Here is a 27,672-nt window from a genome sequence, read left to right as displayed (position 1 = left end):
ACTACCGACATCAACATTTGAGAAGTTAGTGTATAACATTGGTATGTGACGGCTCAACAAGCAACCAATTTAATCCTACTACAAAGAGGGAGAGCGTTCATCAAGGAGAGCATTCATCAGGCAAAATTTTGAAGTTTATCAAATATTGGACAAAATGTGCACTGTACTCTTTTTTTCTTCACTAGGTTTTGTCCCATTAGATTTTCCTAGTAAGGTTAATGAGGCAGTTTAAGCACGTCCAATGCCAACTTACAGGATATTTAATAATTATATTTCTTTGCTTTAGTTTTTATCTCACTGGATTTTTCCTTAACAAAGTGAATATAATTATCTGTAAGTGATGAAAATCCAAGAGGGAGTGTTACAGAGCCAGGTGGCTTTCCACCAAATTAAGACAAGAAAAGGTGGTGGGAAAACATTTATTAATTGCAAGCACATGAGAAGAAAATTTGGCCAAAAGAGTGTGAATGCATTAATGGAGTTGGAAAATTGGCTTGGAAATTTGCCATCAAAACTGGAGGGGCGGCAAATTGCCTATAAATACCCCCCCTCCTCTCTTCATGTAACATACACACTTCTTCGTCCAAGATTTGCTTCTTGTCTCCTCGCTCTTGCTTCTTTCTTCCTTTTGTCATGGCTTTGGTTTAATAAAATCATAATTCTCATTTTGCAATTCAATCACTTTGCTATTTATTCTATTATATTTATAACAAGTTTGAAATTAATAAATTGATTTTTTAATTCAATTTAAAATTAATTTAATTCTAAATTTAATCTAAATTAACTTGAATATAAATATCCAAACTAACTCTTGAACTTGAGTTTTTCAATTCAAACTTTCAAATCTAATTCTAGTTAAGTGCCAGATTTTTTTTGAACTTGAAATAATAAAATTACCTTAATTTTATAATACTAAATCTTAATAATGCTAGATTTTTTTTGAAATATTATCTTTTATTTTTAATTTATTCTGTAATATCTTAATGGATATTTTTTATTAATAATATAAATATCGGCAAATAATAAAATTAATACATTATATGATTCAATAATTTAATTAATTATTTTATTTTTAATTTAAAATTAACCAATCAAATAACATCACATCAATCTACCGTTATTGTTGATTGTTTCTGTTTTTAAGTAATGAAGTGTTATTGTATTTTATGTAACCTGTTAATTAAAATTCGTTAGATATAATTATAATATTTAATGCCATGAAAAGCTTATTATATTAACATGTCACAAAAAAAAGGTTAAGCACTGTTTAATTATGAAATAAAAACTCATGAAATAGGTAAAAGGAAAGGAAGAAATAAAATTAACAGGAGTTGAAAAAACTAATAAAATTTTAAAATTAAAAAAAAAATTAGATTTGAGCTTCTAATACACCTACAAAACTTTATAATTAATTAATTATTTAAAAATAAATAAATAAATAAAAACCATATCCCTATAAAACCAATTCTTTAACATATTTCCCAACAGCCAATTGTCCTACTCTCCACTGCCGGATGAAGGGGAACAAGATAGCCAGGACTATATAAGAACAAAAACAAAGGTTTAAAACAAAATACGATACTAAAAACCTTATACATAGGAGAGCAAAGAGTTGTTACCACAGGACAAGAACTTAATATACGAATATATACAAGAAGAAAAAGGACAACCCTTCAGTGACAATGTTCACCCAACTCAAACAAGCTTTACCTGGAACTGAGTAATATGGATTCAAACAGAGCTTAAATTAGCCCTTATTTGGGCACTTGAATCAACCACTAGAAATGAGTTATCAAAAACAGTTTTAAAATGCAATCTTAAAACACAAGTATATCATGGCAAATACACCTCAAATGAGCAAGATAATATTAGTACTTGCAGAATGGCACAAAGTTGAATATTATTATAAGCACTTAGCAGGAAGAGATTGACAAAAGCAAAATAATGCAGTACTTTCAATTCCAGCTAAGCTAGGGCTCTCACAAGTTAACTAGATTATTTTAACAAAATTTCCGACAAACTTGAAAGGTTTAATACACATAATCATAAGCACAATATTATGCAAAAATACCGAGCAGCTTGGTAAGGCCTGTATGTTTATACTACAAAAACTGGTAAATTTTGTTCGATTTCATCGCACAAATAATACCCACATCTAACGACTAGATATAATAAATAGCTCATAACGATTTCATCTCACCACTCGAAGCGATCTATCAGATGAAACTTAGGAACTAGAAGGTCAACTATAGCAACAACTCAGCAATCTGAACAGCATTAAGTGCGGCTCCTTTGCGTACTTGATCGCCACAGACAAAGATATCCAACCTGTTTCAAATTTCTCCATCAGTATGATGGTTTGCGACTAAAAGTTCAATGTGACTCTAATTAAGAAAGATATGGCCCAAGACTATTACCCGAGATTGCCATCTTGAGAAACATCGCGGCGAATCCTGCCTACTGCAACATCATCCTTGTTTGATACTTCCAATGGTGTAGGAAAGTGATTGGATGCTCGGTCATCAATAACAACTACTCCTGGTGCATTCTTCAAGATTTCCTTAGCCATGTCCTGGAAATCATTAACTTAACTAAGTTAAAAATGTTTACCGGTTAAAAAAGAAGGTTCAGAATTTTATCTTTAGTCAAATAAAACTTTAATTTTTAATAACCAAGTAGAATGTGGAAACTGGAAACCATTTACAGTAAGAAACCTTTCAGAATAGTTTCAGTCAATAGGAGAAATTCGCTACATTAAAAGAATTTTTGTTACACTTCTACTACAAGATCACTTCTATTTAGGGTGTCAAAACTATCCTCTTGGGCAGGTGAAAAATCAATGCAATGCTGCAAATTAGAAAACTCGATACAGAAGAACAAAACAGAACAAGACTAGGGAACAGAGCCTGGATGACCTTCTAAACAGAACATAAAATTCATCATTAAAGAAAGTATAAGGGCAAAGAGACCAATTCCAACCACATCAACAGAAGATATCCTCATACTAAATATTTTTATAAAAAATTTTCAATAAAAAGTTATCTTCTCTTGCACTTAAAACATTAAATAGCTCTTCAAAATTCAAATTTTAAACTATCTGTCCTACTACTAAAAAATCCTCTCAATTTTGATAAGCTTGGTCTGTTATTATACATAAGTAGCCATGATTTGTATTAATCCCGCATCCTTTTTACTCAATAATCCTCTTTTTCTTACAACTTCTTATTCACAAGAATAATGTGTAATTTTATTTTCCTTTTGAAAAATTAAATACCAAAAGACATGAATGATTTCTCAACTCAAAGGCCCGTCCATCAAAATCACAAGATGATTTCTTAGAACCAATGTTGCTAAATGTTATGCACATGGATATGCCCTATATACGCTCCATAGGGAATGACAATGTCTAACAATCAAGCACTAATACATTATCTACTTTATGTTAAGACCACTATGTCTCCCACTTACTGATTAAAAACAATAGAAAATATGGGCAAAAAAAAAAGGTCTTATAGATTGATACAATTAATAAGAAAATCTAACCGAAAAATTAACTCAAGCAACATTGTATTTTATTAATCATTATATTACCTCATCAAGGGGCTTCTCAAATTGAAGATTCACACTCTCGGCATGCGCACGCATGACGGGAACTCGTATGCATGTAGCAGTCACTCTTACATCCATGTCATTCTACAACATTAAATTTAGACATAACATTTCAATAAAGGCTAAACAGGCTTTTGATATAAAACATGAAGCAAAAGACCCAACTATGAAATCTTACCCAGATTTTCCTTGTCTCTTTTACCATTTTCATTTCCTCTTCATTGTACCCATTTTCAAGAATAGGTGCATTATGTGAGAACAAATTAAAAGCATACTGCAAAAATCAAAAGTTCCCAAAATGTTATCATTCGAAACTTGATGATGACAACGAAATACAGGACACAATCTCTGAGATTCAGGGTTTAAATACCTGTTGTTTAAATATATTACAAGTTGGAGGCTTTCCTTCCAATACCTTAAAAAAATAAAAATCAATTTATAATGCATATAACAAGAAAATCTTACACATACAAGGTTATGAAATGGGTTAGATTATAAAACCTCACGAGTTTGCAACTCAAGTTCTTCCATTGCAGCAGCACCAGCACCACTAGCTGCCTGATATGTACTAACCACCATTCGTTTTACCTGCAACATTACAGGCACAACACTGTAGCTTTAAACAAAACAAACTAACAATCCACAGGCAACTCATTGATTCATCAATAAAGATTTAAACTTACAACTCACCAGGCCTTTAATCTACCCAAATTTAGACCTTCCATAAAGGTAAAACCAAGCCATGTAAATAAAACCAAAACAAGAACAATCCAACAGCACATTCATTCGACAAAGATTCAAACTTTCAACCCAAAAGCCCATTCTATAAATTTTTTTAATACCTTGGCATGGCGATGAAGAGGCGTGGCAGCCATTAAACAAATGATAGTAGAACAATTGGGATTAGCAATCAATGCACCCTTCCCATTCCTAACCTTAATCCCACTCATGGCTTCAGGATTAACTTCAGGAATCACAAGGGGTACATTTTGATCCATTCTAAAAGCCGAACTATTATCCACCACAATGCTACCTTTCTTAAACGCAATGGGTCCAAACTCTCTACTAATCGACCCACCAGCACTAAACAGTGCAATATCAACACCATCAAAGCTATCTTCTCTTAGTTCTTCAATTGTATAGGTTCGGTCCTCGAAATTTAGCTGCTTTCCGGCAGAGCGCTTGGAAGCTAACATTTTGATGGAGCGGTAGGGGAAGTCACGATCAGAGAGAACGGAGAGGAACTCTTGGCCGACGGCGCCAGTGACACCGACGACAGCCAAGGAGGGGCCAGAGTCGTTAAGGGCCATGCGGACTTTGGTGAAGATGGGTCTGGTTTTGCGTCTGGAGAAGGTGGGGAGCTTAGAGAGGAAGTAGGTTTGAGTTTGGTGTGAAGTGAAAGCGGTGGCGGCCATGGGAGGAAGATGCTTCAGAGAGAGATGGTGGAGGCGGCTGTGAGTGACAGAATGAAAAAGGGTTTGTCTGCGAGTTTTGAGAGCGGCTGCTGAGAGTTTGTCCTATGTTTATATTTAGTTTGGATTTGGACTTTGGAGTCATTTTCTTTTACTTTATTTATTTTTTAATGGCCAAATCACTATTTCCCACCCAAAGTATATTGTAATCTCAATTTTTCATTGTTAACTATGAAAATCTTATTTACACACTATAAACGGTTAAAATTAATGGTTTAAATAGTAAAATTGTTATTTTATCTATAATATTAAAAATAAATTAAAATTTAATCTAGTTTTTTCTCCTAATCCCTAAAAACTAACCATCTCTCCCTAAGTAAAGTTTTAAAAAATAGTATTCCCCCCCCCCCAAGGTTTAGCTTTCAATCCTCGACATCAATTCTGGTGTTATCGCCGACGAAAAAGCTTTTTAGAGATATCACCATGTTCCGACCGTCTTTATTTTCTTCTCTGAATCGTCGATCAGTTAAGATCCAAATTAGAAAGTCGAAAAGCTTCGTCGACTATAACACTGGATTTAACGTCAGAGATTGAAAGCTAAACCCTAGAGGAGAGAATCCTATTTTTTAAAACTTTGCCTAAGGGGAAATAGTTAGTTTTTAGGAATTGAAGGGAAAGAGATAAAATTTTAAGAAGTTAAGGTTTCGTTTATTTTAACTGTTTATGGATGAGTAAATGAGATTTTCAAAATTAACGGAGGAAACTTTGAGATAATAGCATACTTTGGATGGAAAATAGTCTTTTGGCCTTTTTTAATTAGTAAAATTGTTATTTACAAAAATATTCTTACTACTTGAAAAAATTACTTTTGAATTATTACTGTTATTTTAGTTTTTTACAACGGGTTTGGTCTGTCTCTTTTTTAGTTTTGGTTTTAGCCGAGGCGAAATAATAGATAACAGAATACTATGACCGGATTCAATCTACACTCCATTCCATTTCACTTTTCTTTTTTCTTTTATTAACAATTAATAACTAGAACAATATATTTAAATTCAGACCAAGCATCAATCTTATAAACAATATCTTAAATATATACTAAATAATATAATATTTAAAATAATTTTGATAACTTAATTATTAAATATAAACCTCTATATATATATATACTGCAATGATCAAGACTCGAACCTAAGTTTTAACCATTACAGGGTTTGGGAAGCACTATCAAACCACACACCACATGCCATTTTATTAATAGACTATTGTATCATGATGTCAAATTTATTTTTAAATAAATTTTATTTAGGTTTATATTTAATAATTAAGTAATCAAAATTATTTTAAATATTATATTATTTAGTATATATTTAAGATATTGTTTATAAGATTGATGCTTGGTCTGAATTTAAATATATTGTTCTAGTTATTAATATATATATAAACAGTTAGAGAGATAATCATATTTATTTCTCAATTCATAATCAAACCAATCGATATGACTTTCAAAATCATGATATAAATTATGCGACGACACTAACACAATGAAAGAGTTTGAGCTATTAACTTTTACTAACTTTTTTAATTCATAAAAGAAATCCTTACTTCTCAACCTATTACTTTGCACCGACATGGTTGTTCCATATTGAGCATCTTGTCCAACTTGTAATCCCTATCCAAGTAGCTTCGTTTGTCTAGACTACATAGACATGACTGTGGGCCTTAAATGTTTAAGTCTACTACTCCAACTCACATGTCACACTTATTATCCAACTTTCTATTGGTCTTTGTTCCAAACACACCTTTGTAGTTGTTGCTCCACTACCAGCTGCTCTAGTTTGTGTTCGTCATACTCAAAAATTTCCAACAAACACTGCAAACATAGCGAACACAATCCAAACACAAAAGAAAGATGAAAGATTGGATGAAGAAAATAAATGTAAAACAAACATGCATGTCAAGAAAGAAAAGAATCAACGTATGCATTAGCAAAAAGAGAAATGTGAAGCATTTTACCTATTCATTTGCCTCCTATATGGATATAGGATGATGAATTAAGTTTCTCACTTGAAAAACCTCTAAAAAATTGCACCTCCAAACTTTTCCTAGCCTTGGTCGAATGTGGAAGAGAGGAAAGAGAGAGTTTTATAATTTTAATGAGAAAGCTTTTAGTTTAAAAATGGACTAACTATCTTTAGAATGAACTGGCTTCATCCCTTTATAATGTTGCTTAGTTGTAGCATATCTATTATATACTTTAGCCACATTAATTTTATCTAACACTTTAACTTTTAAGATGTTATCTTTGCAGTCAAATAACATTTATATGATTTTTATTATCCTTTGGAAGATGCTAGTTAACCCCGAAAATTAATCCTTCATCTTGAAAGCTTGATTTATTAGTGTAACCCTTTAGATTCATCGTGGCATAGTCGTAAGTCTTTTTTTTGAACAAGTTAAAAGTGCATCCAAAAACTCAACGACTATGATAAATATCTAGCAATGTGTCATAACCTCTAAACCACGATGAAAAAATACTTTATTAACCTAGTCTCTTCGATCGAACGTTCTGTGTAGATAATATACTTCTATTGTCCAATCTAGATCAATTTCGGACTTAGGGATCATCAAAACCTTAATTTTGATTCTTACGAATCATCGACTAAAATATTCAAAACACATCATAATGAACATCCTTCGTATGACTCACATTATACTCTTGTCAAAGATTTTGATTTTCAGTATTTATCGATATTCACTCTGAAACTGAGATCCGAGTAGAATCAATGGATATTCAAAATCTAATATTTTTTGACTCAATGGATCTCATCTTGATCATCATTCATTTCCATATACAAATAACACATTATCAACATAGTTTCTCGTGCAAAATATGGTTAACCTCATATTCATACACCATATAAATCACGCGTATCTGTATCAGATATGACCATAATGTCTTAAGTTAAAATATTATTTCATACACTAGTACGATCATATGATAAGTCATTAGCTATGATTTAATGACCATATGAATTATCGTTATTGGTGACGTTTAAACAACGGTTATCTAACTATTAATCTATACTAATACCCTAATGACATGACCATCATCATCACTTACACTAATATCATCTGATGGCATTTAACAAAGATATTCGATATGTCTACTATCTGATATAATTGTCCAACTTATATCACGTATGTAGGGAGCAATTCGATGATTCAATTAATATATTAAATAAGTTATTCAAACAGTTCACATACATACTTTATATTTTCGCAAATGCAAAAAACAATTTATGCATTTGAATAAAAAGATCACTTCTTTTATTAATAAATTGTTACAAGGTTATATACAAGATAAAATGTCCTAAAACTGATAACACGAATGATTCATAGGGCATACACTAACAAAACTATCATTTGCACTAGAGCCATTTGTTATTATATTGCATACTTATCTTCTCAAGATGATGGTCCAGTTACTTCACCGTCATCGCTTTAGTTAGTGGGTAAGTAACGTTTTCTGTTGATGGTATTTTCTAAATACCATCTCTCTATTTCTAACAAATACTCTTAAAATATGATACTTTCACTGTATATGTTTGGACTTTTGATATGCCCTTAGTTTTTTTGTCTATACAATAACACTAATATTGTCACAGAACATGGTTATCAGATGGGCTATATTTGGAACCACACAAAGTTTGTATACGAACTTGTACATCTATACAACCTCTTTTGTAGTTGCTGAAGTAGCAATATATTTAGCATTTGTGGTGGAGTCAGCTGTGGTTGATTATTTGTAACTCTTCTAACTAACCACACCTCCATTACAATAAATACAAACCCTGACATAGACTTTTTAGTGTCAATGTCTGACTAAAAATCAGAGTTTGAGTATCTATAAATGTTTAACTTTGAATACCCATAACTCAAAATGAGATCTCATCCCTATGGCTGGAACATTCATCCCTTAATGTTTGAAGCATTCTAAAATTTTGAATGTGCAAGGCAGGATGTCCGTCCCTTAAGTGACACATTTCAAAAATTCGACTATTAGACATTTGATTCAAAGTCACCAAAGTTAGAATGTGTAAGTGGATGTTTATCCCTCAAAATAGGACACTTGTCCTATCATGTTTTCAAGGCAAAAATATCATTTTCAAATTCAATAGATACATTATTCCAACTAATGATCATTTAAGCCATTCTAGTCATCCAATACTATAAATTGAAGACTCTTTGATAGTGAATAGGTTAGGGATCACACATGTAAAATTCTATACTCATTTTCTTTTATAATTTCTCTTTAAAGCTTACAACTCAATTACTCGAGAGAAATTTTGTGGTCATTTAGTATATCAACCTTGTAGAGGCATTCAAAAACATTATCTTTTTTATTTATGGTAGGTGAAATTGCAAATAACTATTGAGTTAAACACAATCTTAGGTAACTAGTGTATATGAGTGAAATCTTGGAAAACTATTATAAAGAGACAATATCTTTACGAGTAGTACTTTAAACAAGTTGTTTGAAGAAGTAGATATAGGTGACTTAAAAGAGAAAGCCTTGAACTACTATAAATCTTAAGCATTTCCTTTCCCACCTCTCTTTACTTTATGCTTTATATTTATGTTATATGTTTTGACAATTTGTTGAATATTGTTGATACTTAATTACTTGAGTTTGTTAGTTATTAGATTTGCTTAAATATCTTATTGAATTTATTTGTTTGGTTGTGATTTATTATAAATTTGCTTAAGGAATTTTATTTGGCTAAAAGTTTTAGATAATCTTATTCACCTCCCTTTAGGATTATTAGCCATTTGAAGTTTTTCAGTTGGTATTAGAACTTGGACTCTAGGTTGTAAAATCTAACGATTTTTTAGAGTTTAAGATCATTTTTAAATGGCTAGTGTATCTAGCCGTATTTGGTGAAGGACATAGCATTACTAGACTACCATTCTTTTGTGGGTTAAACTACTTAGCAGAAAATCAAGATGAAACTTCACATTCAATCAGTAGATTATAAGTTGTGAAAAATCATTGAAAATGGTGACTTTGTGCCTAAGGACCCTAGAACAAATTTACCTAAGAATAATGAAGATTTTGATAAGGAAGATGAGAAATTAATGAGTTTAAATGCAAGGGCTATGAATATGTTGTTTTGTACATTAGACTCAACAATATTTAATCGTGTTTCCTCATATAATTCAACTAAAGAAATAGACCATCCTTCAAACCACTCATGAAGGGACAAGTCAAGTGAAGAAGTCCAAAATTGACCTTTTCTTTTAGGAATAAGAGTTGTCTAAAATGAAGTTAAAAGAGAATATAATCGATTTGTATAAGAGGTTCTCAAACTTAATTAATGATCTTAGAGGACTTGGGAAGAAGTTTGAGACCATTAAGCTAGTTAAAAAGATTCTTCGATTGTTGGCAAAATCATGGAATATGAAGGTAACTATTATCAAAGAATTAGAAGATTTAAGTAAAATGGGCATGGATGAATTTATTGGAATTTCTTTGACCTTTGAGATGAAGAAAGCCCAAAGAGGAGGAAACCAAGCCTAAGAAGAACAATGCTTTGAAAGTAGAAAATGATGGTGATGATTCTTTAATGGATAAGGAAGATGTGAGTATTCTTGCAAAGAAATTCAATAAGTTTCTTTCAAGAAGCAAAGGCAAGAACTTATCCAAATCAAAATAAAAAGAGGACAGTGACAATGAAGTGATATGCTATGAATGTAAAAAGTCCAGTCACATCCAACAAGAATGTCCTCAACTAATAAAGAGGAGAAAGAAGAAGAAACTAAAAAGGAAAATGCTTGCAACCACTTGCAGTAAAAGTGACAATTCAAGTGATGAAGTAAGTCAGAACATGAAAAAGTCAATCTATGCTTCATAACAATGAGCGAATTGGAGGCAGAGGGTAATAACTCTAACTCTTACTTTTTGATGGATGAATAGAAATGCATATGTGCTAAAAATAAATCATTGAGAAAACAATTGACATACATCATGAATGATCATGAAAATCTTTCAAATGAGCATGCTAAAATCAAGAAAGAACTTGAAATAATCAACAATGAAAAGATTTTAACATCAAATGAGTTAGAAAAACTTAGATGTGAAAATGATGAAATAATTAAAAAAGTGACTGACTCAAATGTGATTTTAGAGAAATTTAAAATATGCACAAAAAAATTAGATGAGATGTTTGCATCTCAAAGATGTGTATTACACAAAGAAGACCTAGGGTATAATGGAAATAATCCCTTTGTCAAATCATATTGGTCATTAAAGAATAATCATTCATTACATTTAAAATACAGGTTTTATGTTTTTGTTGGTCATAATAATGGAAAGTGTCTAATTAATAATAACAAATCATTCAAAATAAGAAAGGTTTAGATTCCTAAAGGTACATTAAAGAATAACGTTGATAGACCAAAACCTTTTACGTACTAAAGAAAACTTGAATTTCTTTATAGGTGTGCCTTGTAGCTTTAGAACCAACATGTTGCAAATTGAATGGCTATGCAAGGCACATATTCGAGTAATGGAGATGAGAGCACCAAGACATTTTAAATGCTAAGATTATTCAAGTTGAAAGCTTGAGATATCAAGTAAGTACCTAAATTTTTCTTTAAATTCAAAAACCTTTGATTATTGAGTTGGTTGGTTGTTTGAATATGTGTATTTAAGTATGGTTGATGAAGTGAAATTATAGGAATTGTTGGATAGTGGATTTATTAGACCAAGCCATTTACCATAGGATACAACAATCCTTTTCATAAAAAAGAAAGATGGATCGATGAGGATGTACATTGATTATAAGGAGTTGAACAAGGCAACCATGAAGAATAAGTGCCCACTCTCGAAGATTGATGATTTATTTGACTAGCTTAAAAGTGCCTCAATGTTTTCTAAGATAGATTTAAGGTCAGGGTATCATAAAGTCAGGGTGGCAAAGTAGGATATACCTAAGACTGCCATCAAAACCATATATAGGAATTTTGAGTTTATGGTCATGCCCTTCAGATTGACCAATGCTTCAACAGTATTTGCGGATCTCATAAACAAGGTGTTCTAGGATTATCTAGATAAGTTCTTAGTTGTATTCATTAATGACATCTTGGTTTACTCGAGAAATCAAAAGGCATATGAGCAACATTTGAGATTTATGCTCTAGAGGTTGAGAAAGAATCGGTTATTCACAAAGTTCTCAAAGTGTGAGTTTTGGCTAAATAAAATGGCATTTTTGGGCCATATGGTTTTAGTAGATGGCAAAATAGAAGCAGTGTTAGAGTGGTAGAGGCCTAAGACAACTAAAGATGTTAAGAGTTTTCTGGGATTTGTATGTTATTACAGATGTTTTGTCAAGGGATCCGCCAAGTTAACTTAACCCTTCATAGAGTTGACACGCAAAGAGGTTTCTTTCATATGGTCAAAGGCCTATAAACATTATTTTCAAGAATTGAAAAAGAGATTAACCTCAGCTCTTATCCTTGCTTTGCCAGATGAGGGCGATAAATATGATTTATACACAGATGCCTCATATTAGGTTTAGGAGCAGTACTTGATAACGTTGTTAATTGTCATTATTTTAATTTCTAATTCTCTTATGTTATGTGAAAATTTAATTCAAGCTAATGGAATTATTCATCGTTTTGCACTTAGAAAGCTTTAAACATATTTTGAGTCAAGTTTGGATCAAAACAACTTAAAGTGAAACAAATTTACAAATCAACAAAATCTATGATGCTAACTAGGCGTAGGCACGTGAGATAACAGGAGCAGATTTCAACATTTAAATTTGGATGTCCAGATCAGCTGAGATATTCTAGAAAAGTCAAGATTTACTTCCTAGAAATGGGGAATATTATTTTGATAGATAAGGATATATATCTATTCCTTTCTTTTTGGGAAAATATATATTATTTTTACTGGGCTGGATTAAGGGATTACTATTGATTTTTTATTTTCCATATCTGAATGGGGTGGGGGGGGGGGGGGGGGGGAATATATATTTTATTTTATTTATTTTGGGAGGACTATCATTATCGGATCTAAAGAATTAGAGAGAGAAGCATGGCTTATAGTGGCTAAATCTTTTCTCTTGGTTGAAAGGATCTAAAACCATGAACTACAATGATTATGAAATTTTTGTTCTTTAATGCATCTTTTTAATTATTTAAGTATTGATTATCTTTCTGAATTATTTTTCATGATTGTGTTGGTTGATTACTAAGGTGTGCAATTAGTTTATCAATTAATATAATTTACTCCTAGTTTAGGCGTTGAATCCGTAATTGTTCAATCCATCTAATCAAAGCAGCAATTAGGATTTATTTTTTGCTCCGTCAGGAATTGTAATTTATAGGAAAATAATCAACTGGATTAAATAGAATGTCGTGCGCTTGTGTTTTCTTGCTTCATTGGTCTTTCTAATTCTTAATGTTATTATTTAATTAAATTCGAGATCGTATTTGAGTTGTTAATTAATAAGGGGTAATTAATAACTAATCATAAAGAAAGACAGGTAATTAACACCACAACAAATATTTGAATAATTAATTAGATATTTTTGGGTGTCGATGATCAATCATAGTTTTAATGGTGGATGTGACCATAAACCAAGGTTTGTTTAATTGATTACCTATTTTAGATTATTTCATCGATTTTTATTTATTGTTTTTAATTATAATTTGTATTCAATTTAACCCCTCCTCCAGTTTCATTGCTTTGCGAGATAAATAACAACTTACTAATTGGAACTCTTCGAGGAAATTATCTTTGCTTTCCTTTACTATATTTTTGTTGCAAGAATTTAAGATTTTAATTTGGGTGTTGACGACAACACTTACTAGTACTGATATAAAAAGGGAAGGTGATAGCTTATGTTTCCCACTAGTCAAAGGAGTATGAAATCAAATACCCTACTCACGACCTTGAGTTGGTTGCTGTGGTGTTTGCATTAAAATATGGTAACACTACCTATATGGGGTAAAGAGTAACATCTACTTGGATCACAAAAGCTTCAAGTATTTCTTCACCTAAAAAGAACTAAATATGAGACAAAAATGATAATTGGAGTTATTAAAAGACTATGATTACGAGATTAAGTATCACCTGAGTAAAGCCAACATAGTTACAGATGTCCTAAATAGGAAAGTGGTCCTAGCACAGATTACCGCTCACCGCAAGTTATAACAGGAGTTAGTGAAAAAGTAGATTGAGGTAATCACAAGGCAATTAGCAAGTCTCTCGATTCAATTGACCCTTTTAGCTTAGATCCATATAGCACAGACTTCATATGAGGATGTCTACAGATTAGACAAAAGATAATCGAGGATGTTAAAACTGAGTTTAGTATGATAGAAGACATCCTGAGGTTTTGAGAGAGGATATGTGTTCCCTGAGAGTAGAGTTTAAGAGATAAGATCATTGTAAAGGTACATAGTTCCCTTTACTCTATCTACCCTTGGAATGTAAAGATATATCAGGATTTGAGAAAGATGTTTTGATGGTTGGCAATGAAGAAAGACATTACAAACTTTGTGCTAAGTGTCTTGTGTATCATCAAGTTAAGGTTGAACATTAGAGGCCATCTAGACTTTTGTAGCCCCTTAGTATTCTTGAGTGGAAGTGGGAACACACATTGATGAACTTTGTTGTTAGATTGCCAAGAGTCAAAGGTGGTTATAATGCATTATAGGTTATAGTTGATTGGTTGACCAAGTCGGCACATTTCATAGTAGTCAAAGACACCACGAGTACAAATCAGTTGGGTCAAATCTATGTAAAGAAGATTATCAAACTTTATAGAGTACCTAAAATGATAGTATCAAATCGAAACACTAGGTTTGTCTTAGTATTTTGACAGAATATATAGAAATCCTTAGGTACAAGATTGGCATTCATCACAACATGTAGAGGTGAAATCTTCAGACTAATGGGTAGATTAAAAGAGTTAATTAGGTGATCGAGGACATGTTGAGGGCTTGTTGCCTAGATAGAGGAATGAGTTACATGGATGTGTCACCATTGATGGAGTTTGCTTATAATAATAATTACCAAGAAAACCTTATGATGGCTCTTTATGAGGCTTTGTATAGTAAGAGATGTAGATTACCATTGCACTAGGATAAGATAAGAGAAAGAGATGTCATAAGGATGTGAGGATGATCAGAGAGAGGATGAAGCAAGCCTAAGATCATTAGAAAAGTTATATAGATCAAAGGAGATGTGATCTTAAGTTTCAGGTGGGTGATATTGTGTTTATTAGAGTAGCCCCTAATAGACACATTATAAGATTCCATAAAAAAAACAAGTTAGCATCAAGGTTTATAGGACCCTTCGAGGTAGTAAAGCTTGTAAGTAAGGTTATCTACCGGTTTACACTACTAGTGAGCATGGATCACATTCATAAGGTGTTCCATGTGTCACTATTATGCAAGTATATCAGTGACCCAACCCATGTACTCAGTGTTGAGGATGTCAAGCTCAAAGATGATCTGGTCTACAAGGAGTGTCTAGTTTAGATTTTAGACAAGCGAGTTAAGGAGTTTAGATGTAAACAAATTCCTCTAGTAAAAGTTCTTTGGAGGAATCACAGAGTTAAGGAGGCCATATAAGAGATTAAGCAAGATATACAACAAAGGTTGACATATCTATTCGAATGAATTTTAAGGATAAAATTCATATTAGGGAGAGAATTGTAACACCCACAGGTCAGCCTAAGGGTATTTTAGTCTTTTTTTGGTTTTAAACTCAATGATTAATGATTTTTAGAGATACATACATGACTGTGTATAATCAATAAAAAGTTAAATTAGTGGATTGGATTGTGATCCCAATGAAATAGGAAGTTGTCTTAGTTATGCAACTTAATACACAACTATTTATGGCCTATACACGCTCGTGTATTATGTCCTAAAAGTAAAATAAAAACGTCATTAGCCCTAATTCTCTCATCTTCTTTTGTTCCCAACCACTCAAAAGTAAGAGATAAGGTGAGAAAGGAGTCTATGTTCACTTGACGAGTCACCGTCGATCACTAGAATCATTGGTGTGGTGCAAGGGAAGAGTTTTCATTGGAATCCAAGTAAGTGGCATAGTTTCCCTTTGATTAGTCACGAATATTTATGAATTTTGACATGTTGATGCATAAGTTAAGGTTGTTGAGGTGTAAAATTATTGTTTAACTTATTATAATTGCATATATTTTTGAGTATGATGAATCATATATGTGTTAAGTACCTTGATTGGATGAAACTAGAGAAATTAGGTTTTATATGGCTTGATAATTTAATAATGCTCTAGATGTGTTATGTATATAGACTTTAATGTGTGTTTCTTAGTAAATAAATGGCATAAGGGACTTAAAGACTCTTGATACAAACCTGTATGTGTTGAATGACCCTATGTGTGATCAAAACAATGTAGAAACCCTTAGGACACGATTTCCAAATTACAACACACAGTTATTTATGGTCCTATACATTCCTGTGTCGTTCTAAAAATTTTGAAATTATGAGAATCTCGTTCTCTTTTTAAGGGAAGATATGTATAACTATGTGATATGAGACACAAAATCATGTATGACTTTCCAAAAGTGGACAGTGTGTAGCAAAAGACACGTGGTAGGTACATGTAGACCCATGTGCAAAAGAGTATGTCCAAGTTAGTTCCTTGTGTGCACCTATTCCATGCACATTTATATGTTAAGTGTTACACACCTGTGCATATGGTTTAGAGGTACCAGGCATGGATGGAAAAACATATGACCATGTACTCTTAGTTAAAGACAAAAGATAATTATACCCTTAGGTTATATGCATAGAAGGGGAAACTTAAGCAAAAAGAATAATAAGCCATCAAAGGATAAAGAATTCAAGAAATGCATAGATAAAGTGTCCGACTATACTAATGAAGATACAAGCTCAGATCGAATCGAATCTAGGTCAAAAGTTAGCAACCTTAAGGCTAGTATTACACATTTAGATAGTTACTAGCTATATGCGTAAGTGATGATAATTATGAAAGCGATAGAACTGAATTTCCATGAGATGCATTGTGCACTTGGTGTCGAGGTGCATAGTCTAGTTCAATTCATATGTGTATAGTAAGGATGTGGCTTTTATATGTTTCTCACATGATTAGTGGGATACACCACATATATACCCAAGGTAAAGGTCATCTTCAATAGTTACTTAGTAGTTTTGATCAACTTATATAGTAAGAAAAGAAGTTGCTATCAGAGATTTCTCCATATGATCAGGTTATTCGAGTTAGTTAGGCCTATAAGCCATTTGGCATATGAATAAGACACATCATTAGTTTTAACTAGAGCATCAGATATGTTGATTCTAGTTTGGGTATTCTTAATTTTCATGGATGATCTATGTCAAGGCACCAAGGTGTTATAGTGTGACCACATCATCTTACAAATGGAGCGTAAACTTTAGCATCAGTTTATTCATAGTAGTTTGGGTGTCAAAAAGTCACCATTTACTAAGTTTTACTTATGCATTTCCTTTCATATGTTTTGTAAGTAGAGGTAAGTAACAGGATAGGTAAGAGATCCAACAACCTAATGAACAACTACGTAAGGGAGAAGGGCGCTTTTGACATTTCAATTTTATCACACATATAGTTATTATTATTATTATTATTATTTTCAGACACAATGATTATTCATGACTTATATAGTTATTTTATATCAAAGATTTTTAGAGACTTATTACTTTACGAGTTTTGATTAATAAAACAGTTATTTTCATTACATTGACTCTTTGCACACTTTATAATTATGATCATGCATTAAAGATTTCAAATAGTTTAGTTGTGCATGTCTTTTTTGGTATATTCCCATCAAGGTTATGTATCTGAAGAAGGGCATTACATTTCATGTTTGAAGTATTCTGAAATTCTAAAGGTGAAAGACAAGATGCTCGTCCCAGAAAAATTCAACCATTAAACGTCTTATTCAAAGTCGCTAAAGTCCATGTGTTTAAGAGGATGCTTATCCCTCAAAATAAAACACCCGTCCTATTGTGTTTTCAAGGCCAAAACACCATTTTCAAAGTTCAACGAATACATTATCCTAACCAATGATCATTTGAGCCATTCTAGCCATCTAAGACTATAAATTGAAGACTTTTTTATGAAGAATAGGTTAGAGATCACACATGTAAAATTCTATACTCATTTTCTTCTCTAATTTCTCTTCTAAGCGTACAACTTAATTATTTGAGAGAAACTTTTGTGGTCATTCAGTGTATCAGCCTTGTAGAGACTTTCCAAAACATTATCTTTTGTATTCAAACAATTATGGGTGAAACCCCAAATAACTATTGAGCTAGGTGCAATATATGATAACTAGTGTATGTGGGTGAAATTCCGGAGAATTATTGTAAATAGATGATATCTTTATGAGTAGAACTTCAAGCACCCTATTATAGAGTTTGTTGGTTATTAGATTTGCTTGAATATCTTATTGAATTTATTTGTTTGGTTATGATTAATTATAAATTTGCTTAAGGAATTTTTATTTGGTTAAAAGTTTTAGATAATCCTATTCACCTTCTCTAGGATTATTAGTCATTTGGGGTTTTTCATAGTCTAATATCTACTTGTAACATTTATAACAAATACTATATCAAGTCTTGTACATAGCATTGCATACATGAGTCCACTTACAACTAAAGTATAAGGTACATTACGCATCCGTTGCCACTCTTTATCGATCTTTAGACCTATATATTTAAAAAGATGAAGACCGTGAATGAAGGGCAAAAATCCTCTCTTTGATTTTTCCATATGAAACCTTTTCAACAACTTTTTTATGTACAAACTTTGAGATAATCTAATTATCGTATTTGTTCTATCTATATAAATATGAATTCCAAAGACATAGGTCACATCCTTAAGTCTTTCATCAAGAAGATTCTAGATAACCAGATTTTAACCTTGTTCATCATGTCTATGTCATTACTCATTAATAGTATATCATCTACATACAATATGAGAAATGAAATAGCATGATCTTTAACCCATTTGTAAACACAAGGTTTGTTCGGATTCTTTTCAAAACCAAACGATTTGATTGTTTCATCAAATCGGATATTCTAACTTTTGGAAGCTTGTTTCAATCCATAATGAATCGATGCAACTTGCATACTCTATGTCTTTCAACAGTAGATACAAAATCTATGGGTTGTTCCATATATATGTTTTCCTTAATGAATCCATTGAGGAACAAAGTCTTGACATTTATCTGCCAAATTTCATAATCATAGTATGTTATAATAGTTAGCATTTTTTTGAATAGATTTAATCATAGTCACAGGTGAAAAAGTTTCCTCATAATCTAACCCTTTTTTTTTTAGTATAACCCTTCTCTACTAGCTAAACTTTTATAGGTTTCCACCTTTTTATTCTTGCTAATTTTTCTTTTGAAGAATCACTTACAACCAATAAGAACAATTCTTTCTGGTGGATTGATGAGTGTCCATACTTGATTAGCATGCATTGATTCTATTTTAGTATTCATTACTTCTAATCATCTACCTAAATTAATATCCAATATAACTTCCTCATAACTTATAAGATCATCACCATGATTTATTTCTCCCATTAAGTAAGATTCAAAATTTTGCTCATGAAGAAATTCATATCTTTCCGAAGGTCTAGATACCTTAGAAAATCTTCGTGTTGAAACTATAGTATCTAATATTAAGGTTCACTGAATGGACGGTCCAATCTTAGTAATGTTAGTTTGAGACTTTTGGGATTCTTCTTCACTTTCAATGTTCCTTCCTGCTCCACTTCTTCCAAGAACTCTTTATCTAGAAAGTGTGCATTCCTAATATTGTTATTCTTTGATCAGTCAAAAAGTAGAAGTAATATTATAAACTATTTTTAAAATATCCTATGAACTGACCCTTCTCTGATCTGATATCCATCTTATCTGATTTAAGTACTTTTACATAAGTTGGATATCCCTAAATTTTCATATAATTGAGATTTGAGCATTTGGAATACCATAACTTATATAATGTTTTCTATACTAATTTTAATGGTACCCAATTTTCATATAATCAACATGTCTTGAATCTTTCTTTCCTTGCTTATAAAATTCTTAAAGCTCATTTAGCAATTTAGGAAGCATTCACTAAATCAAATTTAGAGTATAGTTGGTTATAAATTATTTATAACTTGCTATGAGGGATTATTGAATCAAATCCACCTTAATAAGGTCCAGTAGGACCACGCCCACACATCTAACTGCCCCAATGCATTAATCATCTTTATAACATAGCCATCAAGGGCATGTCTTCTTTAAATCTCATGCTAAAGAGTGACGTGCATAGCTTATACTTAGATACTTTTGAGTTTTCGCTATACAACTCTTGTAAAGCAATAAGGATATCATAAACACATGAAACATTTTCGTGTTTGGTTTAAAGTTTTTTATTCATTAAGGCTAATATGTAGGCTCAAGCTTTTTTGTAATCTTCAATCCATACCTCAAACGTCTTACGTTCCTCATCCAAGGCATATGGAGCTATATTAATAAGAAGTGGTGCTTCCAAGATGTAAGCAATCTTTCTGAAATCTAAAATGATTATAAGATTTTTTAGCCAGTTTTTAAAATTTGGTCCAGTCAAAATATTGTTGTCCATTATCCTTAGGAGTACGTTGTTGGTCATTTTCGATTTTATTACAAAATTGCATAGAAATACTACAAAGAAAATTTAATTTTGTTAATGTCTCATATATATATATGTAAATTTAGACCTTTTATCGCATAATCTCATTAGTTCTCACTATTTTATTCACATCTCGTAATCTCTTAGATAAGATCCGAAAATTTTGTTAGATTGAATTTTTAGTGGGGAATTGAATTCTTATTAAACATAATTAACCTCACATAATAGAAATTTTGATTAATTAAATTTGATAAGCAGGAAACTATTTCCATTTATATCCAGACTTGATTCATTTTCATGTCCTTTGTTCCAGATATCTCATATAATAGAAATTATGGTATCCTCGGTTAGTTAAATTTGAACAATCATGCTTTCCTGAAATGATAAAAATATCCATCCAAGAACAAGATAAATTTAATTTCATTAACATAAATTTTATATCCCTCACATAATAGAAATATTTGGTTATTGAAATTTATATTTAACAAATACAGGTAAGGTCCTTGATTGTCAAAAAAATTATATTATAAAATTTAATTATCTTGTGATGAGAGATATAGATTTAATAATTTTAATTATGGAGATTTAGGTTTAACTTAATTTTAACTAAGCTTAATTAAGCATGACATACATGTATCTCATATACACATAATTTAAAATATGGTGGGATGATCATGAGGTTTTTGAAATTACAACCTAATAGCAAACTATTTACCTAGGTTTATGTCTTCATTCAGATCACCATCAAGATCGCCTTCACGTCCTCGTCTAGCCACTCCAATTATATTCAAAACTTAGGCATGCAACCTGATAAAATAAAAATAAACTTAAATATATGGGATGAAGTTATTTAATACAAACCTATTGGATACAGGTCCACCCATAACGGGTCGACCTAACCCAGTTTTCTTAACTGTCAAAGGGCAGTTATTGGTGGTTAATAATTGGCAGTTGGACTCTTATATAAAGTCTTAGCTGCCTCTCCAAAAAAATCGATACACCATTTTTTTGTAAAGAGAAGAATTCTCCACCAATACACAAATTGGCACAGATCTTGTCTCCCTAATTGAAAAGCAATGCGTAGTGCAAATTGGGTCGTAGAAATAGACTAATGTCGATACCTTGTGCCGTATACGAAGAAGCTTCATCAAAAATTACTTCGGGTATGTAAATCCTTATTTACAGAATTCATAGAATTTGATCCTGACATGTTTGATTATACCTAACATTGGTATCAAAGCCTAGGATGCATATTTGTTATGTTTTCTATGAATCGTATTACATATATTGTGCAAATTAGAATCTGTATATTGAATTTTGTTTAAAAAATTTGTTTTTGGGCACAAATTTAATTCGGCCAAAATTGCATAAAATTGGTGTTAGGAAACATGTTGGATGAATGATTGGAATGGCATTACATGTTTTAAATTGAAAAATGACTCAAATTAACATCGAAATCAATGAAAATTGACCCAAAATCGAGACTATAGGCATGTTTTTCTTCTTCACCATTTTAACAGATTCTGGCACCATTGGCGTCGAAACTTGAAATGATAAGGCTTACTGTCAACTAGGCTCCAAAAGCCCTATGGTGCTATCACCAGAATGTCGTCGAAAAACAACCAATTAAAAGGATAGAAAACTAGGGTTCATCGCACAAAACTAGGTCGAAATCAGGTTGGAAAAACCTGATTACCCGACCCATTAGTCAACGAGTTAGTCAAAGATTCGTCAATGAATAGGTCAACCCGTTGAGTCAACCAGGTTCAACCCGAACCGATTAATGCCCACCGGGTCAGTTGACCAATCAATGGTCAAATAGTTGACCATATCGTTGACCAATGCATGTGCACTCGTGAAGGAGCGTGACAACTTGCTTTCTATGTATAGCAACGCGTACAACACAATCTCGGCATGTGCAAGTGTGTGACAGCGCTTTTGACTTATTCCTGGTACCTATAGGCTTATTTATGGCACATGGAAGAGCGTGCGACGTCTACTTGGCACGTGAAAGAGCATATGGACTTATCTCTTGGCACGTGATAGCACATGAATACCCCTTTCCAGTGCGTTTTGTCACGTGAAACCTGTTTTTCGATCCTTGAAAGTTGTGTAGTACTCAGATCTGTATATGAGATGTGTTCCATAGGTCTTACAGTGCACAAAGACATGTAATACCTTATTCTGACTCTCCAAAAATATATATTGGTATTTCAAAATACATGTTTCTACTTCTGCAAGTTTGTTGACTAAGGACCATCACATTACATATCGAAACTATCAATACTCTGTTGAATTCTCTTAAATGGAAAAGAGATAATATTCATGCATGAATGTGAGCCCCATAATCAATGATCTTGTTCGGGACAAGAATTTGAAATTTTTGAGATAGGTGGATTCATTATAACTTGTTATAGAGCAACACTTAATAATGTACGAAGAGATATTCACTACTTTAACGTTATTCCCAAAACTAACATAATGCGAGATATTTAACCTAACACAAATGTAATAGAGACTTTATCATGGATAAAGTGACTTAAAGATCAATATGGGTTGATGAAATGATCCTAGTTAAAATAGATGATGAATTCATTGTAACATATATATTTGTTACGTGTGGGAATTTTGAGATTGATAGAATTTAATGAAATTCTCATCCAGAATTAATATTGGCGCAATTAGATTAAAGTTTAAAATGTCAAACATTTGTGTCATGGAAGATGATTGGGAATATAATGAACTTTCGATTTTATGCCTTATATGAGATATTTTAAATTTTGATATATAGTTACGACAATTAATGTGTATTTGATAGTGTGTGTCTAATAGATATGTTTTGTAATCTAGTTAACCATAACATTTTAGAAAATGATGGTTGATTTGAATGAGAATGATACTGAATAGAGAGAATTACAATGTGTGGCATTTGAAATACACAATATCCTAGATGAGCAAAAGGCTTTGGAGGCTATAGATCAGGTTAAGATAGAGTTATGGTTGACTAAGGGATAAAAACCCAATCAGTGCCTTATACAAATATGATGTGGATGTACTCACGCATGTAAGAAGTAAGACTCACTTCGTGTGATATCTTGATCGGTTTCATAAATAACGATATGGTAATGAGTACCAGTAATATTCAACTACATATGTCATAAGTATGGTTTTAGTTGAAAAGTTTGGAAGAACTATAGTCCCCAAATAAAAATAGTTGATTATTGAATTTAGTTTAATGTCAAATCTAATTATGAAACTAAAGTTAGTTACGCGTAACCTGATACATGAATAGTAGGTTCATTTAGAAAAGTAATCCTTTCCCGATAATGGGAGCATATAAAGGTACAAATGACCAACAATGAGGAAAAAAGGACTTTTGTTAGTTGTTCTAGCCACATAGAATTAGAGGACAAGCGCCCTTGAGGCAGTTGAACTTGGTACTCATGCATACGTTATAGAATCAAGTCCTAAAACAGGAAGGAGATCGTATAATGCTCAAAGAATAAGAACAAGGAATTAAAATTAGAAGAATGGCAAAAGTACTAGAAGAAAAGATGGAAATAAGATAAATAGTTGCAATAGAAGTAATAAGAATTATATCGCTTGTGAATGAGCGGAGTTGAAAATGATAGTCTTGTTCAACATAAAGTGATGAAACTTTATTTTCTAGTACTATGATATTAACTAAGTATTATCTTACGTGGACTATGGACTCAGAAGCCACCGACCAAGTAGCTCATAATAGAAGATCTTTAGTAGATTTCTATCTAATTTTGAATAAAGTACATTAGATGTATGTAGGCAATAACACAAGGGTTGTAGTAGGAGGAATAGACACGAGCAAATGATTTTTGTAGGTGGTCAAATCTTATACCTACATGAAATCCAATATGCTCCAAATATTCAATAAATCTTGGCCGAAGTACTTGTTTTTCTTAAACTAGGATATAATTTGAATTTCTCTGGGTATTCTATTGAAATGCGATAGAATTGACTTCTATAGTTTTGGTTTGTTGGTTAAATGGTTATATGGTGTTTGTCACCTTGTATTCTGATAATGTTAAGTTTTTCATTATTTGTTTCTCTTATATGTATGGATATGAATGTAAATATATAACATGTTGAATTAGGACATGTTAGCCAAGATGGGTTGAATAAATTAGCCTATGAAACTTTATTAGAAACTTTCACATAAATAGAACTGTTCACATGAGTGCATTGCCTAGCTGGAAAAACTTCTAGAAAACTATTCGATAAAGCTATAAGAGTTTGACTTCTTTTGTAATCTATATACTTAGGTATATATTTTCCTATGAATGTAAAGTTTAAGGATGTATCTCATATTTCATTACTAGTGATGATAACAATGCTCAATTTAGTTTTGTCTACTTGATTTCTCATAAGTCAGAAGCAGTAGACTACTTTAGAAACTATATATAATTAAGGTTGAGAATCAATTAAACAAAATAGATAAGAGTTTTATGAACTCATCGAGATCTTGTCCAAAAAATTCAAGAAACTGAGTAATGAAAAAGAAATAATATGGTAAATAGTAATTCCAAAACTTCGCAACAACCAATGTAGCAAAGAAAAGTAATTAAACTCTATTGGAAATAGTTAAGTCAATGAAAGTGCAAGTAAAATGTCAAGTCACTTTGTGATGATATGAGTTTATTGTTGCTTGTGTACTTAACCAATTGCTTACTAATCTAGTTGCTTCCACTCCCTATGAGTTATAGTCAGGTAGAAAATTTTAGTTAATTGATTGCAACCTTAGTAGTTAACAATGTCTATCCATAACTTTTCCCATAAGTGTAAACAATTGGGACTGAGAAGAAATGAATGTATCTTTATCAGATACACTGAGCACTCCAAAGAATATGTATTCATTAGGGAAGATTTCATTGGAATATTAACTGAACTTGTATTAGAGATAATACATTCATAGAGGATATTTTTCTTAATAGGGATGATGTTGATAAAAGGTTTCATCTGAATGAAATGAGAAAAGAATGAGGATAGGTATATCTTAACGACCATTAGTTAAGTCCTAAAAAATAAGACCTATAGTTGTTTTAAATAGTGGGAGCAAATGCAATTGAGCTCCAACCTATTTTAGATAGTAGGAGTAATGATCTTCAATTGCTTGTTTCATTCATCTCAACCTAGTGGAATCATTGAGATTAAGCTTTAATCTATTTCAGATAGTGGGAGCATTAATTCTTAATTGCATTGGAGTGGACGTCTAAAAGTATTCAAGTGGAGTTTTAAAGTGAAAACGAAGTTTTCACAACCACTCCCTAAGATAATAAAGAACCTGAAATAATTGTCTCATCCACTGATAAGAAAATTTTGAAATACATTGGAAGAAAAGATGAAATACAAAGAAAACAAACCAACTTAAGTTTTGGTTGACTTACCGCTGAATCAAAAATTCATTAGAAATGAATGGTTTCCTGAATTAGTCATAAGGCGGATAGCTCAATAAATAGATACAATTTCGCTTTACAGTGAAAACTTATACCTAATTAGAAGACATAGATTATGTAGAAGGATATTTTCATTATAAAATTTACTTCAATATGTTTGATTCTAGCTATAATAACACATTTGAATTTAGAATTACACTAGAAGAATGTCAAAACAATTTTCCTTAGTGGAAAACTTAACAAAGAAATCTGCATGAAATGAGATATAACTCTCGTTGTTATAGGTCTGAAGCGCAAAGTATGTAAGCTTCAAAGACGTTCAATGACCTAAAACTGTTATCTAGATACTGGCACTTGAAATTTGAAATGATTTCATAAGTGTTAATACCTTATAACTTTGAAATGATTAATCAAGACTATCATGTCTATGTGACAAAGTCTGATAACAAATTTGTAATTCTATCAATATGTGTGATGATATATATATAGCTAGAAATGATTTGAAGTAAGTGATAATCGTCAAATGATAGATGTCTATACTTTTTAACTTACAGGATGTGAGAAAACAAATTATTTATTATGAATTTAAATATAGAGGAATTGTTCAAAGAAACTTTTGACTCTGTCATAAGAGCATAATATTCAAAAGATTCTAGATCAATCCAATATGGTATACTATGAACCTGTTGGTATTCTTGTGTCAAATTATGATTATTGAGCCAAAATAGATATGTCCCAAAACTTAAGATAGAAGTAGAGAAATATCGAAGGTTACCTATTTAGATGTCATCAGATGTATTATGTATGTTATGATGCATACATGCCCATATATTTATTTATGTTATTAGGTTGGTTAGTCGATATAAGTAAATATTGAAAAGAGCATTGAAAGGTTGTACGTAGAATTTTTGATATTTTTAAAAGGCTCTGTAGATGATTGATTATTTGATTAAGGATCGAACTTGCGTTTAATTAGCCATTGAGATGCCAGTTGGAGAAAGAGTTTAGACCAACGCAAATTAAATTATGGCTATGCTTTCTTACTCTAAAAAAGGCTCATATCTTGAAGAGATAAGAAATAAATATGCGTAGCCGTATCCACATTGGAAGAGCATAATATTCAAAAGATTCTAAAAAATTCTAATATGGTATACTGTGAACTCGTTGATATTCCTGTGTCAAATTATGATTATTGAGCCAAAAGAAATATGTCCCAAAACTTAAGATAGAAGCAGAGAAATGTCAAAGGTTACCTATTCAGATGTCATCAAATGTATTATGTATATTATGATGCGTACATGTTTAGATATTTATTTTTGTTATTGGGGTGGTTAGTCGATATAAGTAAATGTTGAAAAGAGCACTGAAATGTTGTATGTAGAATTTTTGATATTTTTAAAAGGCTCTGCGGATGATTGATTATCTGATTAAGGATCGAACTTGCATTTGATTGGCTATTGAGATGCCAATTAGAGAAAAAGTTTAGACCAATGCAA

General features: G+C 31.7%; 1 protein-coding gene across 1 annotated transcript; it reads right to left on the bottom strand.

Annotated features, from left to right (window-relative positions):
- Positions 1-1,883: 1,883 nt before the first annotated feature.
- On the bottom strand, positions 1,884-5,131 carry LOC123215519 (aspartate-semialdehyde dehydrogenase-like). Its single transcript, XM_044635648.1, has 7 exons — positions 4,452-5,131; positions 4,111-4,197; positions 3,980-4,024; positions 3,788-3,883; positions 3,592-3,693; positions 2,418-2,572; positions 1,884-2,328 (listed from the first exon to the last, which is right to left on the bottom strand). Exons 1-7 carry the CDS (start codon positions 5,022-5,024, stop codon positions 2,247-2,249), a joined length of 1,140 nt encoding a protein of 379 aa, XP_044491583.1. The 5' UTR covers positions 5,025-5,131; the 3' UTR covers positions 1,884-2,246.
- Between the last annotated feature and the right edge of the window lie 22,541 nt (positions 5,132-27,672).

The sequence above is a fragment of the Mangifera indica genome, chromosome 5 (assembly GCF_011075055.1).
Source record: "Mangifera indica cultivar Alphonso chromosome 5, CATAS_Mindica_2.1, whole genome shotgun sequence".
Taxonomy (NCBI): Eukaryota; Viridiplantae; Streptophyta; class Magnoliopsida; order Sapindales; family Anacardiaceae; genus Mangifera; species Mangifera indica.
The sequence above is the reverse complement of the archived record's forward strand: the minus strand, read 5'-3'. Positions and strand labels throughout refer to the sequence as shown.

Coding starts and splice junctions, on each gene's coding strand:
- LOC123215519 (XM_044635648.1), bottom strand. CDS start 5,024: ATGGCCGCCACCGCTTTCACTTCACACCAAACTCAAACCTACTTCCTC. Junction 4,198..4,451: donor CTCTTCATCGCCATGCCAAG/GTATTAAAAAAA, acceptor GTAATGTTGCAG/GTAAAACGAATGGTGGTTAG. Junction 2,329..2,417: donor TCTCAAGATGGCAATCTCGG/GTAATAGTCTTG, acceptor AATTTGAAACAG/GTTGGATATCTTTGTCTGTG.